General features: G+C 49.0%; 1 protein-coding gene across 4 annotated transcripts in view; it reads left to right on the top strand.

The window, feature by feature from the left end:
• Positions 1 to 1,669, top strand: part of MEF2D (myocyte enhancer factor 2D) — a 31,097-nt gene extending 29,428 nt beyond the window's left edge. For all 4 annotated transcript variants that reach the window (XM_045545383.1, XM_045545386.1, XM_045545384.1 and 1 more), the window contains one exon: positions 224 to 1,669. In XM_045545383.1, the coding sequence (XP_045401339.1) occupies positions 224 to 235 (12 nt within the window). In that variant the 3' untranslated portion in view covers positions 236 to 1,669. The remainder of the gene's footprint in view (positions 1 to 223) is intronic.
• The last annotated feature ends 13,068 nt before the right edge of the window (positions 1,670 to 14,737 follow it).

Raw genomic sequence — 14,737 nt, 5'->3', positions numbered from 1 at the left:
CTTCTACCAGCCCTTTGGGGGCATCATCGACACCCCTTCACCGCCGCCGAAGGCCCATTTCCTCCCTCCCTCCAGCACCAATCCTTCTGCTCGATGACCTCCTCCCCCCACAGCTGGCCCTGCCACTGGCATCCCGGCCCTATGGGGAGAGGGGAGTGGGGGGTGCATGCCCACAGTCTGGGCCACCCCCTCACACCCCCTTCTCCATCTCCTCTCTTCACAGACATTAAAGTGACGATTCCCACTCCCCTACTCCCAGCCTCCCTGATGAAGAGTTGACAATCTCACCGCCCACCCCCCTGTCCTGGGCTCCTCCCGCTCGACCCCTTCTTCCTTTCTTGTGCTCCGTGTCCTGTTGACAGTTACATTTGTGTATAATTATTATTATATTATTATTATTATTATATTTTTTTTAATTTGGATTCTCGCTTTGGAGAGGGGGATGCTCTCATCCCCTCTTTCTACACCTCCCACCATTTTCATTGGCTGGGAGGGCTCTCTTTTTTGCGGGAAGGGGGGGACACTTTGCACGTTGTACACATATGCTGCAGGAAGGGGGTGGGGGGCCCAATAGGCCTTTGGGAAAGGACAGGTGCCGAGCCCTGCATGTGGAGCCCTCCCACCCCTCCCCCAGATAGAGGGAAATAACCAAAAAGACTACCAAACAACAGAAAACCCATACAATAGACTGAAACCCCAAAGTTGGCTTGACAGGTGGGTTTGTGTTTCAAGGGGAAAGTAAGGCAGAGGTTCCGAAAAGTCCCTCTGCTTCCAGGCTGTTCATGAGGCCATACACACATGGGGCAGAGTGCCCAAGCCTGGCCCCCAAGATGCCCCTGCACACACATGTGACACACTCTCACTGACTCGTGTGTGCTGCACCCGCAAGGTGTGTGGGTGCTGGCCGAGCTTGGGGCTGGGGAGGCTGCCTGGGAATCTGAGGACGGGGCAGGGGTTTGAGGTGGGAGCCTCTCTTGGAAGCACATTATTGACAGAAAGACAGAGAGCCATGAGAAGAGGGCTGAGAAGGGCTGGGCAAGGGGCAGATTGGGGTCCCCTCCCTTCCCCGGCTTTTTCTCTAACATATACAGTGCAATAGCTCCCCATCCCTCAATTGACGCCAGCCCAGGGCTGGCCACAGTGTGCAGGGAGAATGGGGAGAGGGACTTCAGTGAGGTGGCTCCAGGCAAGAGGGCAAGAGTCAGCCTGGGGCTTCCCTGGGGTGCCCAAAGGCCAGAGCCCTGTCACCAGGGCAGGTGGTGAGGGGACGTCGTGGGCCTTGCACGCACACTACCCAGAGGAGTGGACACTGGGATGGTTTGTGGCGGCGGGAGGTCGCTGTGGACGAGGTCCATGGAGGGCCCGCCTCCCGAACTCCTCCTCGGCCCCTCGCCCCAGCCCCTCCGGTTAGCTCCTTCTGCACCTCGACCCACCCCCTGCTCTTGGCACCCCATTGTCTCTTGCTACCTCCTTGTCCCACCACCTCCAGGCTGCATCCCACCTTCCCTCTTGGCTACTGTAATTGTAAATAGCGACCTTTGGAAAACGTTAGCAGTGTAACAGTCCAGGAAACTGTTTTTTTTGTTGTTGTTGTATTGATATGAAATGAGATTCTATTTTTGTCAAAGTATATTGTAATAATAATGACTCAAATGGCCCGTACTGTACAGACGAGATTCTTCTGCTGTTGTTTTTGCTCCCTTTCCCCTCCCTCGAGCTTGCCCCTCTCTGCTGCCTCCTCAGAGGGGCAGTGGGCAAGGGGCCCAGGGGCAGCTGAAGCTCGGAGTCCTGAGGCCTCAGGCTGGATCAGAGATCAAACTGGAGGGGACAGACCCCCAGCCTGCTCTCCCTCACTGCACCCTGCCCCAAGGAGCCTGACCTGGGTGACATGGGCAGGCAGACAGGGGTCTGCTCCACTCCTCACACAAGCCCAGCTCCTCTGCCCAAGGGGTGCAGCGCTCGCTTGGGGTTTCCTCCCAGTTGGAGAGTAGAATCAGACAAGGCCCAGTTTTGTGGCAGATGACCGTCTTTGCCCGCCTCTATGACCCAGCCTCTTGCAGTATTCCAGCACTTGACAAGCAGGGAAGGAACCAGAAGCAGAGGGGCGTGCGTGACCACACATGTACTGAGTGTGTTCATGAGGGCATCTGATGTTGATGTCTGAGTGTACCTTTGTATTTATGTGTGTATGTATATACGGTTGCATGGCTGTACCTTTTTGTGTCTCTGAGCCTGTCTGGGTGTGTTTGTGAATCTGTGTGATTGGAGCTCTAGGGGCATCTCTGTGTTGTGTGGCTGATGTGAGTTTACAAAGGGGCAGGTGGCTGTTCCAGCTCCACAGCCCTGGCTTCCAGCTCTCTGACCCTTCCTCCCTCCTTCCCTGCTTTCACCCTCAGCTCTGACATGTTCGAAATGCAGCTGGGGGAATGGCAGTTGGCCCTCTTTGCGTCTCCCTACAGCCCTACCTCTGCCAGGGCCTCCCTCCATGAACCTTTCCCTCCACACAGTTGTCCATGTAGTCCCCCACACCATGACACACAATTCCTGGAGTGCCCTTTGCCCCCACCCCAGGCCTGCTTTCAGAGCAAAACTCAAGTTCCTCTTCCTCCCTGAAGCTTTTTCCTCAACTGAGTAGCGATCCTTTCTTACTCACAGCTTCCCCCCGACCTGCTGACCAAGCAGGTACACAGCGTGTCCAGCCTTCCCACGTCTCCCGCAGGTTCCTGGAGGGAGTTTCAAGAACTGATGAGACTTGATCAGGGGCTTGAAAGAAGCCAGGGTGCAGTCTGGTGCATGTGTGCAGAGCCTTGCCCAGTGCCTGGCACACAGTAGACGCTCAATAAATGTTGAATGGGTGAATGTTTGAATGATAGGTGCTCAGTAAACATTGAATGACTGGCCTTCCATTCTCAGGCTCTTCCCACTATTAGTCTACCCACTTTCTAGGCCAGGCTTGGCCACCATTAAGCATGGGGTGGGGGTGAGGGCCCCTACAGTTCACGGTGCAATATTCACCAGTTTTGCCCTCTGCCTCGTAAGGCAAACCTGGCTTTTGATTACCATGTGTGGATGTGTCTGTGTCCTTTCCTCTCTGTCCTTAGGGACAGGGGGTGGTCCGTGAATGAATATGTGACATTTCTGCAATTCAGTATCCTAAGGTTTCTCTTGAGGGTAGGGGCTCCTGGCTGGCCAGATGAATGGGTCCCTGGGAACCCAGACCTCAAATGGGGACTTAATTTCTTCTTCTTCTCACAAGCCAAATTTGCCTCCACCCACTCACTCCCTCTGAACTGGGCATTTGCCAAAGTAACCACTGGAGTCATCCAATGCCCCTCCCCTCCCCAGGTTTCCCACAGCTTTCAGGGACAGTGGGCAAGAGGACCCCCCCCACCTCAACGGAACACATCATCCCCCCAACTAGTGTACTCAATGCAGTGAGACTGACCCCTGACCCACACTTAACCCTCCCCACCTTGGACAGGAAGGAAGTAATGCACCTTCTCTTGCTGATTATTTATTTGTTTGGAGAGACAAAAATGATGTAAAAGTGTATTTAGAAATATCTATATCTCTATATATTTTTAACTGACTCTTTGGAATCCCCTAGGGTGAGGTGAGGGTAAATTTAGGCTTTCAGGGAGGGGAGGGGACATGGAGCTTGGGAACTCCTTGTCCTCCCCTCTGCTGCCTCTCCCCGCCCCCTAAAGCAGTTGGTAGTAGGAATGGGATTTGTATGGGGGGAGGGAGGCTGGAATGTTACATGGAGAATCTGGAGTCTCTCCTCTTCCCCATTCAAGTCCCAGGCAGAGGGAGAGGGGTGAGGAAGAGGAAGAGGGGGGCGGGACAGGCCGTGGAGGTGCCCCACCCCAAAACCCGACAATCACCCACACTCCTGGGGCTCCTCCTGGGTCCTGGGGCAGGGCGAGTCCAAGTGTGTGGCTGTTGATTTGTTTTCAATATTTCTTTTCGTGCTGTATGGTGATGCTTTCTTAGTATTCTACACAATAAGAAAAGACAAAGTCCTCGAGATTCTTATGAGTTTTGTTTGAAAACTCTTTCACTATATTTGTTGTAAAGAGGTTTACTATTAAAAGAAAAAGAATACACATTTCTGATACTTCGGCTTGGGTTTTGGTTTCTTTGGTGCGGCGGAGGAGGGGAAGGAAGGGAAGGAAGGACTGGTGTGGCCCTGCCAGGGTGAGAGGCCAACCTCATCCTAGCGGGGACGGTGGAGGTCAGCCTCCAGGGCAGAGTGCTTCCAGGTGTCTCAGGTAGGATTTGTAGGTGAGAATTTCTTACAGGTGCTCTGTCAGGAGGAGGCAGCCCCAGGAATAAGGAAGGGTTGTCCAGTTAGAAGCCACAGGAGGGATCCTGGGACACAAGAAAAGCAGAAATACCACCGAAGGTCAGGTCTGGCATGCAGAGCTGTTTGGTGTAGGGGTGTAGCATTGTAGAGGACCTGTGACTGCCAACAGCCTTTCTGCAGCAGGAACTTGCCCAGGCACTGTGTCAGGCACAGACTCTACCTCCATGGGCCTCACAACATGCTTCCCTCCAGCAGAGGAAGCTGCCCTTGCTCTGCCTTTTGAAGTGCTTTAACAGTGCCCAGGAGCCTCTCCCTGCCTTCCTCACACATCCCAAAGCCAGGGTGGGCTGCTCTTACTCCTGCCTCATACCTGGCACAGCCATGCCATGGGGCAGATACAGTGCATTAGCAGGCTTGGCCCACGACTAACAGGGTTTGGCCACTCCTCTGTCCCTAGCCCATGCTACGCACTGCAGAGGCAAACATGGAGTGTGAGGGCCCATATACAGTGGTGGAAACGGGCCTACAAAATCCACATCGTATAGTGAAGGCTGTGGTTGCCACATATACAGGCTGCTGCAAGAGCCCTGCTTCACTGACATGGGAATCAGGCAAGTCACAGAATGTCTCTGTGCGTTGGGTTTCCCACGTGACCATCCATACTGGTCCTGCTTCCCTCCTAAGGTCATTGCTGAGTTCACCTCACTTCTCCCTCAGCAGGGGCAGAGAGGAACGATGAGCTGAGCAGGAGGTCCAGGATGACCTCCGATTATCCCTGCTTGGTATTCATGTCCTTGTGTGGTCTCCTCCCACAAAGAATCATGGTTGGTTTGTGTTACTTCTCTCTCCCTCCCAGATGCCATGTTGTGGGACACTTATGCAGCCCTATGGAGAGGCCTACATGTCCAAGAACTGAGGCTTCCTGCCAACAACCATTTGAGTTAGGTCATCCTCCCTTCTGTCCTTGTAGTTCCCCAGATTCTGCAGACATGGCTCCAAAGTGAGAACCCACTAGTGCAATGTATACTCTAGCGTCCCCATGCCCATGAAAGAGGGGACCTTTTCCTGAGGTGGCCAGGACAGCCCTGACCTAACACCCAAATCATGAGCAAAGCCTCTCTCTTGTGTACACCTCCTGAATGTAGCTCAGACTGCCTGGCCCACCACTCCGTCCCTATAGGTATCACCCCATGGCATCTTGGGTGGGCATCGCTATTCCCCACAAATATTTCCTGTTTCTCTTCCCTTCCTGGATACACAAAAAGCTGTGCATCCCAGCCCCCGTGTAGTCAAGCTGGGCCATTGGACTAGTTCTGCCCACTAGACTGTAACGGGAAATAATGTGTGTCCTTTCTGAAATGCAGCTAGTCCCTGATTCTCCAAGTGCCCTTTCCCTGTTGTGGGAATTGCAGAAGCATATGTTGGGGTGGAGTGCTAGAAGATCAAAGCAGCCTGGATTGCTGAGCCACCTTAAGGTGTTTGTCCAGCACCAGAGTGTGAATAGAAAATATTAATAAGTGTGTTGTGTTAAGCTGCAGCAATTTGAGTATTATGCCTACAGTTATAACCTATATATTGATGCAGTATCCATCTCACACTTGAACAACCTTGAAGCCCCATCTACTGCATACTCCTTGGGGTGTGGTACAAAGATCTCTGGTCTTGACATAGTCCAGAACTAGTTCAACTGCTAGTTCTGCCACTTACCAGCTGTGTGGCCTTGGGTAATCATAATCTTCCTAAGCCTCTATTTCTGTATAACACAGCTAATAGCTGCCTGTTTTCTTTAATCCCTCCCTTTCCCTTCTATGATCCATCCTCCCCATCTTTGGCCCACCTCTGATAATCTAACACCTCATAGTTCTCCACTCCCCATCATATAAAGTCCAAACTCCTTGGTCTGGCTCCCAAGGCCTTCAAAGAGCCAGTACAACCCCCTTTTCCAGGCTTAGTCCATCCCACTCCCTGTGTGTCCCTTGGACTCTAAACAGACCAGACCGACCACTTCTTTCCTTGACAGATCCTTTGTGGTTTGCTCATGCCATCTTCTGTCTGAAATGCAAGAAACACTTATTAAGCACCTATACTGTGTATTAGGCACTGGGGATATAGAAAGGAACAAGACAGCTCCTTCCTCTAGGCAACACACAGTCTAGTGGGGATGAGAGAAGAGTGAACCAACAATTAACACTTGGGTCCGTGTTAAATGTCACATAAGAAGAATGTAAGTGGGCTTTTGGGATCAGAGACAAGGCACATTCAAATCCAAACTAGTGGAGATCGGGGAGGCTTCTTAGAGGTGTTTGAGATGGATTTTGTAGACATGTAGGTGTTAACTGGGCAAAGGAGGGTGGGGAAGGCATTCCTTACATCAGGAATAACATATAAGGTATGGAGAGACAATGGTGCCTTCAGGAAATCAAACATTATGGGGCAGGTCAAAGAAATAGTACATAGAGTTGAGGAGGTAGGCAGAGGCCTCATTATGAAGGGCCTTGATTGCCAAGACGTGGACTTTATTCTGTGGAAGAGTTTTAGTCATCAAAAGATTTTAAGTAGAGGAGGGACTTGATCAGATTTGCATTTTAGGAAGCTCCTGCCAGCCAAAGCTCCCCTGATAGTAGAGCTGAAAATCATTTGGAAGTAATGCAGCACTGGAGGCAAGTGGCCCAGTCAGGATCAAGTGGAAATAGTGAGAGCCTAAACCCAAGGAAGGCATGGAGAGAAGATGAGTTTAGAAGACATTTCAGAGCTAGAATACTTACTACTGCTACTTGTCAAAGACATGAAAATAGATAAACTTACTTGGGTAAGAAGAGCAAAAAACTGCTCTTACACCCCTATTTCTAGCTTTGAAATCTTTCCTATCATTTAAGGTTTCACTCCTACAATTTTCCATCCATGAAACTTTTCCTGATTTCTTTCCTTCCCTTGTCCTGCCCAGCTGGCTATGATAGCTTCCAATGAGATGTCCTAGGAATCTGCCCCTTCTTTATAGCACCTACCTCATTCTACCTGGAAATGTAGGTACTAGTTTCTAGTTTCTCTCTACAACTGGACTGAAAGCGCCTATTTAAAATTTACTGTCTCACCCATTTTTGTGTCTGGCTCAGTGAGGAAAAAATGAGATAATGCATGCGAAAGTGCACTTTGTAAACTGCAGAGTGCTACAAACCCGATAGATTTTTTCTTTTTTAACATTCAAGGGCGTGGTGACTTTTTGCGGTTTCTCCTCTACTTTCAAGCTGTGAGACCAGCTCCTGAAGGAGCGCCAGATCCTGAGGGTCCCAGTTTCCTGGACTCAGATATGATGCACATTAGAATTAGCACCCATTGGGCTCCTAGCCGCAAAGAAGTGACTCTTGAGAGGCAGGAGGCAAAGGGTGGTATCTGATTGTTCCAGCCAAGAAGGCCAGGCCAATTCTCTAGCTCATATTCTTCTGACTCACCCCTCAGTCCCATGGGCTGGCTGAGTAACTTTTCCAGCTTTGTGATTGTGGAAACGTTTCAGGAACAGCGGATGTGGAAGGGACACAGGACCACCCCACGCCAGGCTCCAAAGTCGCTCCTACTGGAGCAGATACAGCTTGTTCGCAGTCTTAAATCATTGTGTGCTCTGCCCGGCCAAGGGGCACATCCATTCCTGTACCTTATTTCACAGCTGGTAAAACCCGGGGCCCAAGAGGAAGAGGTGGCACTCGGAAGCTCACCACAGCCTCCGGCCTGCTTCTTACCTCCCCTCGCGCACTTCCCGGCTAGGTCTAGTTCAGATCAGCCTGGGGGCCCAGAATTAGTGCTCTCAGTTGGATTGCTTCACATTTATCCCCGCCCCCCCCCCCCCCGCCTTTGCTTTGTACTTGCGTCCACGTGTTTACAGCTCCGAGGGCTTCGCCCGGGCAGTTTGTTTGGTCTCGTAAAGAGCAGTCCCCGCCTTAGCCGGGGAGAGTCACTCCTATTTACTGCGCATCAGCCGCCACGTGCCCAATAAAAGCTGGGGACAAGGACGCCGGCCCGAGGGGGGAGGAAGGGCCCCCCTACGGGCAGGTCACGCGTCTGCCAGGCCCCGCCCACACGGGACCCGTGGCGCCCGTCCTCGCCCGTGTCACCACCCTCGCTTGAGTGGGAGAGGCTGGCGCCGGCCATGACGCCCAATCCCTGCCTTGCCAGCCAGAGCCCGGCTGGGACGACAGCGCGGTTCCTGGTTCAGAAAGAGAAAATCTCCATCTAAGGCGAAGGGATAGAAGGAAGGCAATAGTCACTTGTTTAATCTCCTCTATCTACGCTGTAAACTACCACGAAGGCAAAAATCGCCGTATTCCGAAGCGTCTCAGGCAGTATGCCCGGCACACGGGAGGAGCTCGATAAATGGTTGATTGGCAAGTAGCCCTCGGACAGTGCTCGCAAGCAGAGCCGACCCGCCAGTCTTTGCATTAGTCTCCCACACCCTCCTCCCCACTTCCTTCCCCTAGTGACACAGTAAACGAGGGCAATGGAGACGACCAACACTTCCATGCTTGTTGCCCACTGCCAGGACGGACACCTCAATTCCTTCGTCCACATCGGCGAGGGTGCGGACAAAGACCACAATCCACCCGCAGCGCCCCCTACCGTAGGGCGGGAAGTGGATCCCCAGGCTCACTCCATTGGCTCTTCCAATGACAGATAGGATCATCAGCCAACCGCAGCCTGGACAGGACGCATGCGTACACAAAAGATGTAGTCCCCTATAAGGGGGAAAAACCCAGCCGAGGGAACCAATTTCGGCTGGGTCTCACCCGGTCTTCGAGGAGAAGATACGCACGCGTGAACTGAACCGCCTCCATAGCCCTGCTCAATTTGATGGGATGATAGCGCCTTCAGTCCTTCTAGCAGTTTTCCCAAACCCTTAACCTCCGTCAACACTACATCCGGACCTAGCGCTGCTTAGGAGATCCCGAAGAAAAGAAGCACCTGGTCCCTGCCCTCGGGGACAACGCGACGGTCCCCAGACACAGCCTGCGAGTCACCTGCGTCTTTGTGCAGAGGCCCCTCTGGGAGCTGGGGACCAACAGTAGCGTGAACATTGATTTGAGGAGAACGCTTCGCAGTTTACAAACCGCGTCACATCCACTATCTCAGGAATTCCTCACAACCCCTCCAGATAGGTTATCAAGTGAAGAAGCTGAGGCGCAGGAAGGTGAAAGGGACAAGTCTGAGGACACTGCCGGCCAAGGTGAAATGGCCTGGAACCCGGGCGGCCCAACTCCCCATTCAGTCTTCTTTTACCATGATAAGCCATCTCCCTGTTCTCCAAGGAGCTTGTGTCTAGTTGAGGTAATAACACTTATGATAAAGGAAAAGCGAAGGCACAGTCTCAGTCATTTTTAAAAAAATAAACAGTGAGTGCTTAGAGGCGTTCAGAAGCGGGAAAGATCACTTTGTGCTCTGTGATCTGAGAAGGCTGCGTGAAGGAAATGAGGCTTGGAAGATGGGTACACAGTTCATACTTGGTGTGTATAAATCTTAGGAACATAATATTGAATGAAAAAAGAAATCTCCAAACCCTGCAAACATTTGAAACCATTTTTATAAAGTTCAGAAGCAAGCAAAATTAAACAATATATTGTTTAGGTACAAACGGTAAAACACTGGAAAAAAGCAAGGACCAATAAACACAAAATGTATTAGTACTTAATTTGGAGAGAGATTGGATGGGAAAAAACACAGGTGGATGCCATTGGTAATGTTCTAGTTATTGGGTTAAATGGTAGATTTGGAGTATTTTATTATGTATATAACATATAAATTATAGTTATTCTTTTGTATGTATAAAATGTAACTTAAAAGATGATGATGGAATCACACTCCCCCCAATACAGTACATAGTTGGAAAGAAAGGGGAAAGCCTTACATAAATTGCACTTGGGCCCTGGTGCGGTGGCTCATGCCTGTAATCCTAGCACTCTGGGAGGCCGAGGTGGGTGGATCGCTCGAGGTCAGGAGTTCGAGACCAGCCTGAGCGAGACCCTGTCTCTACTAAAAATAGAAAGAAATTATCTGGCCAACTAAAAATATATATAGAAAAAATTAGCCGGGCATGGTGGCGCATGCCTGTAATCCCAGCTACTCGGGAGGCTGAGGCAGTAGGATCGCTTAAGCCCAGGAGTTTGAGGTTGCTGGGAGCTAGGCTGACGCCATGGCACTCACTCTAGTCCGGGCAACAAAGTGAGACTCTGTCTCAAAAAAAAAAAAAAAAAAAAAGATAATAAGGCTCTCCACGGGGGTGTGGAAGTGGTTGCAAAAGAAAGGCCCGGATAAAAGACATTTTGAGGGTGGGCACAGTGGCTCACACCTAGCACTCCAGCACTCCAAGTAATCCTAGCACTCCAGCAGGCCAAGGAGTGATGATTACTTGAGGTCGGGAATTTTAAGACCAGCCTGAGCAAAAATCTCCACAAAAAATAGAAAAATTAGCCAGGTGTGGTGGTGCATGCCTGTAGTCCCAGCTACTCAGGAGGCTGAGGCAGAAGGATCACTTGAGCCCAGGAGTTTGAGGTTGCTGTGAGCTACGATGACACCACTGTACTCTAGCCAGGAAGACAGAGTGAGACCCTGTCTCAAAAAAAAAATAAAATACATTTTGAAGGACAACAGGATTTATTGCCTGAGGAGATATGGGATGTGTTGTTGTGGTGGTGTGTATTGTTGTATGTGGCTACAGGATTTTGATCCCCCTTAACTAAAAGGAATGCCTAGCAGGCTGTTGACAATACAGGATAGTGCTCAGGAGAGGTAAGGGCTGATATATCACACTGAGGTATAAAGGAAAGAGTGCTGCAGTTTGAGTCAGGGGACCTGATTTCTAGACCTAGGTTTGCCTTTAATTAACAGTGTCACCTTGGACAAATCCCTTAATCTGTGTGAGTCTGTTTCCTCGTATGGTAAAGACACACACGCATTAAAACTGTGCTTCCCTCTGTTTTCCCACAATATTATGTTCTTTTCTCTGCTACCGGATTTACCGCATTTTACTTTGTGTGCATGTCGATCTTCTCTGACAGAAATGAGTTCCTTGAGGGAAGGTACATTGTCTTATTCAAGTTTATATTCCCCAACAGTGCCTTGCAGAAATTAGGAGCTCAGTTGATGAATTGCACAGAATTGTGTGGTGAAGTATAAAGAGTGTTGTTTAATCTCTCTTAGAACTCAATTTCCTTATTCGTAAATTAAGCTAATTTCTAAAGTTCTTTTGAGTTATAGAATGTTACTATCCAACTATGTTCTTTTTTTTTCTTTTTTTTATTTTGAGACAGAGTCTTGCTCTGTTGCCTGGGCTAGAGTGAGTGCCGTGGCAGCAGCCTAGCTCCCAGCAACCTCAAACTCCTGGGCTTAAGCGATCCTATTGCCTCAGCTTTCCGAGTAGCTGGGATTACAGGTATGCGCCACCATGCCCGGCTAATTTTTTTTCTATATATATTTTTAGTTGGCCATATAATTTCTTTCTATTTTTAGTAGAGATGAGGTCTTGCTCTTGCTCAGGCTGGTCTCGAACTCCTGACCTCGAGCGATCCACCCGCCTCGGCCTCCCAGAATGCTAGGATTACAGGTGTGAGCCACCTCACCCGGCCCCAACTATGTTCTATAGATTGGGACTATTAAACTATATAATCAATATTTAATGATTTTATTAATATAATACTGAGTTGCAGGCCAGGCATGGTGGCTCACACCTGTAATCCTAGCACTCTGGGAGGCCAAGGTGGGCAGATCGTTTGAACTCAGGAGTTCGAGACCAGCCTGAGCAAGAGCGAGACCCCATCTCTACTAAAAAAATAGAAAGAATTTAGCTGGACAACTAAAAATATATATATATAAAAAAATTAGCCAGGCATGGTGGCGCATGCCTGTAGTCCCAGCTACTCGGGAGGCTGAGGCAGGAGGATTGCTTGAGCCCAGGAGTTTGAGGTTGCTGTGAGCTAAGCTGATGCCACAGCACTCTAGTCCGGGCAAAAGAGTGAGACTGTGTCTCAAAAAAAAAAAAATACTGAGTTGCAAGTAATTTACATAGAAGTGATAGTTGAACAACAACTTCTCAGAGGAAAAACATGTAGAAGATTGAGAACAGAAGTAATATTCAGTTATCCAATATAAGCAAGAGAAGGCACTGAAGGTGACATAGAAGAATCAGTATGAGAAATAGGAGAGGTAATAATAGCAGGAGTGAAAAACTCAGGTTGCCTTGAGGAGTCAGCCAGATAATATAAATGAGTGAGGAGGTCAGGGGTAGGCGTTAGGGAGTGGTGGAGACTGGAGAGGCCATGGCCCATCTAAAGAAGTCAGCTGTTTCATGTTATCAATGTGTTGCTACAGCTTCCAGTTTATAAGAGGAAGGTGGAAATCCAGATTTTTATTTGAAGTCTCATGATTTTTAAGCATTGGCAACCAATTCAGATTATTTTAAAACTCTTCACAGGTCAAAGAACCCACATCTATAGGTCAGATGTTTTGGTTCACCAGTCTATGACCTCTCTAGTATGGTACCAAAAGGAGGAATACTTTCCCACCTGCAAATCATACTTGCTTGGTCAAGCACAGTGGCTCACACCTGTAATCCTAGCACTCTGGGAGGCTGAGGTGGGAGGATTGCAAGAGGTCAAGAGTTTGAGACTAGCCTGAGCAAGAGCCAGACCCCATCTCTACAAAAAATAGAAAACTTAGCCGGGCGTGGTGGTGTGCACCTGTAGTCTGAGCTACTCAGGAGGCTGAGGCAGGAAGATCCCTTAAGCCTAGGAGTTTGAGGTTCCTGTGAGCTATGAAGACACCACTGCATTCTAGCTGGGGTGACAAAGCAAGACACTGACTTAAAATAAACAAACAAAAAAAACCCAAAACAATAACAAAAAACACCAAAAATCATACTTGCTTAAGTGTGATTTTAGTGGAAGAGCTTTCTCTTTCTGTTCATACTAATTCTATAATACAGATTCCAACTCTTCTTGGTCCTTCCAGAACTTTGCCCCATCAATTTTCTCCTTACCCTCCTCTGTTTTCAACTTTTCCCTGTCTACTTCCACCTTCCTTCAGTGTAAGAACACCTCATTGATAACATGAGAGAGCTGACTTCTTTAGATGGGCCATGATCTCTCCAGTCTCCAACGGCTCCCTAATGCCTACTCCTGACCACCTTACTCATTTACATTATCTCCCTGACTCCTGGAGGCATCTGAGTTTGTCACTCCTGCTATTACGTCTCCTATTTCTCTTCACATCCTGAAAACACTGCTCCCTTGTCCTATAGTCCCTTGTAGGCATTTTCTAGAAAGTTCTTTCTTTTCCTTCAACAAATTCCTTGACAGAGTCTATTGCATTTGCTATTTCTTCTCCCTCTCCTCCCATTATAAGTTGGCTTTACTCCTCAACTCACCGTAGTCTGAGGTCAGCCTCCGCTGCCCTCCTGAAGCCTTTCTCACCAGGGCATAGATCTCTGTTGCTAAATTCATTGACACTGCCCCAACTAGGCTAAACTCCTCATGCTCAAAGACCAAATATTATGTCTTTTTTAATTTTAGCACCTAAGAGGTGTTCAATCAATGTTTATTGAACCAAAGGGGAAAGAGTTTTCAAGAAAGAGGAATGGTCAGCATCATCAAACTTGCAGAAAGATCAAAGACTGTGATGACCAAATGAAACACATTGGCTTTTAAGATGAGATTATTGACAACTTTTGAGAGGGCAGTTTCAGTTTAGGGATTTGGAAGACATTGTTGCAGTTAAAAGGAAGAGCGCTGTGGAAGCGATGACAGAGTGTAGACCATGCATTAGAGAAGTAGTTTGGCACTATAGGGAGGAAACATCAAGCAGGAAATATTGTAGACAATCATACCAACTGGAGTTCTTAAGATCGAGAAAATCCTGACGTATTTGTAGGTAAAGGAGACAAAACCAGTGACACAAGAGATGCTGAACATGCTTGAGAAAGGGTGTACTTGAGAGTGCACCACCAGAGGTGACAGGAGAGAACTGGGAAGTCAGCTGATTGAAGGGATTGGTTGGCCTTTACAAGGAGGTGAGAAGTCTCCTGAAGTAAAGGGTTAAAGGCATGAGTCATAATTACACACAGACCCTTGAGGTGGGGAAGGTAATGGAGGAGAGCGCCTGTGCATTTTATCAAGGTGGAAACAAGGTTACGTGTTTCCAGCAACAGGGTGTGGTAGTAGAACTATGGATTGCTAGCAGTCTTGCAGACATTATTCTTTGCTGTCTGTACTGCTTTTGTCCACCTTGTAAGTAGTAGTGCTTCCTGAGGTGGCGGTGGTGGTGGGGTTTGTCTTTGGCAGCCCTCTTTTCCTCACTCCTTTTCAGCGCAGTGTCATCTACTCCTGAAGTTTAAGCAACCCCTAAATGCTGATAACTCCCAATCTACGTCTACAGCCTAAATCTCTCTCGAGCTTC

Source organism: Lemur catta, chromosome 3 (assembly GCF_020740605.2).
Source record: "Lemur catta isolate mLemCat1 chromosome 3, mLemCat1.pri, whole genome shotgun sequence".
NCBI classification, from domain to species: domain Eukaryota; kingdom Metazoa; phylum Chordata; class Mammalia; order Primates; family Lemuridae; genus Lemur; species Lemur catta.
This window is presented reverse-complemented; position numbering and strand designations above follow the sequence as displayed.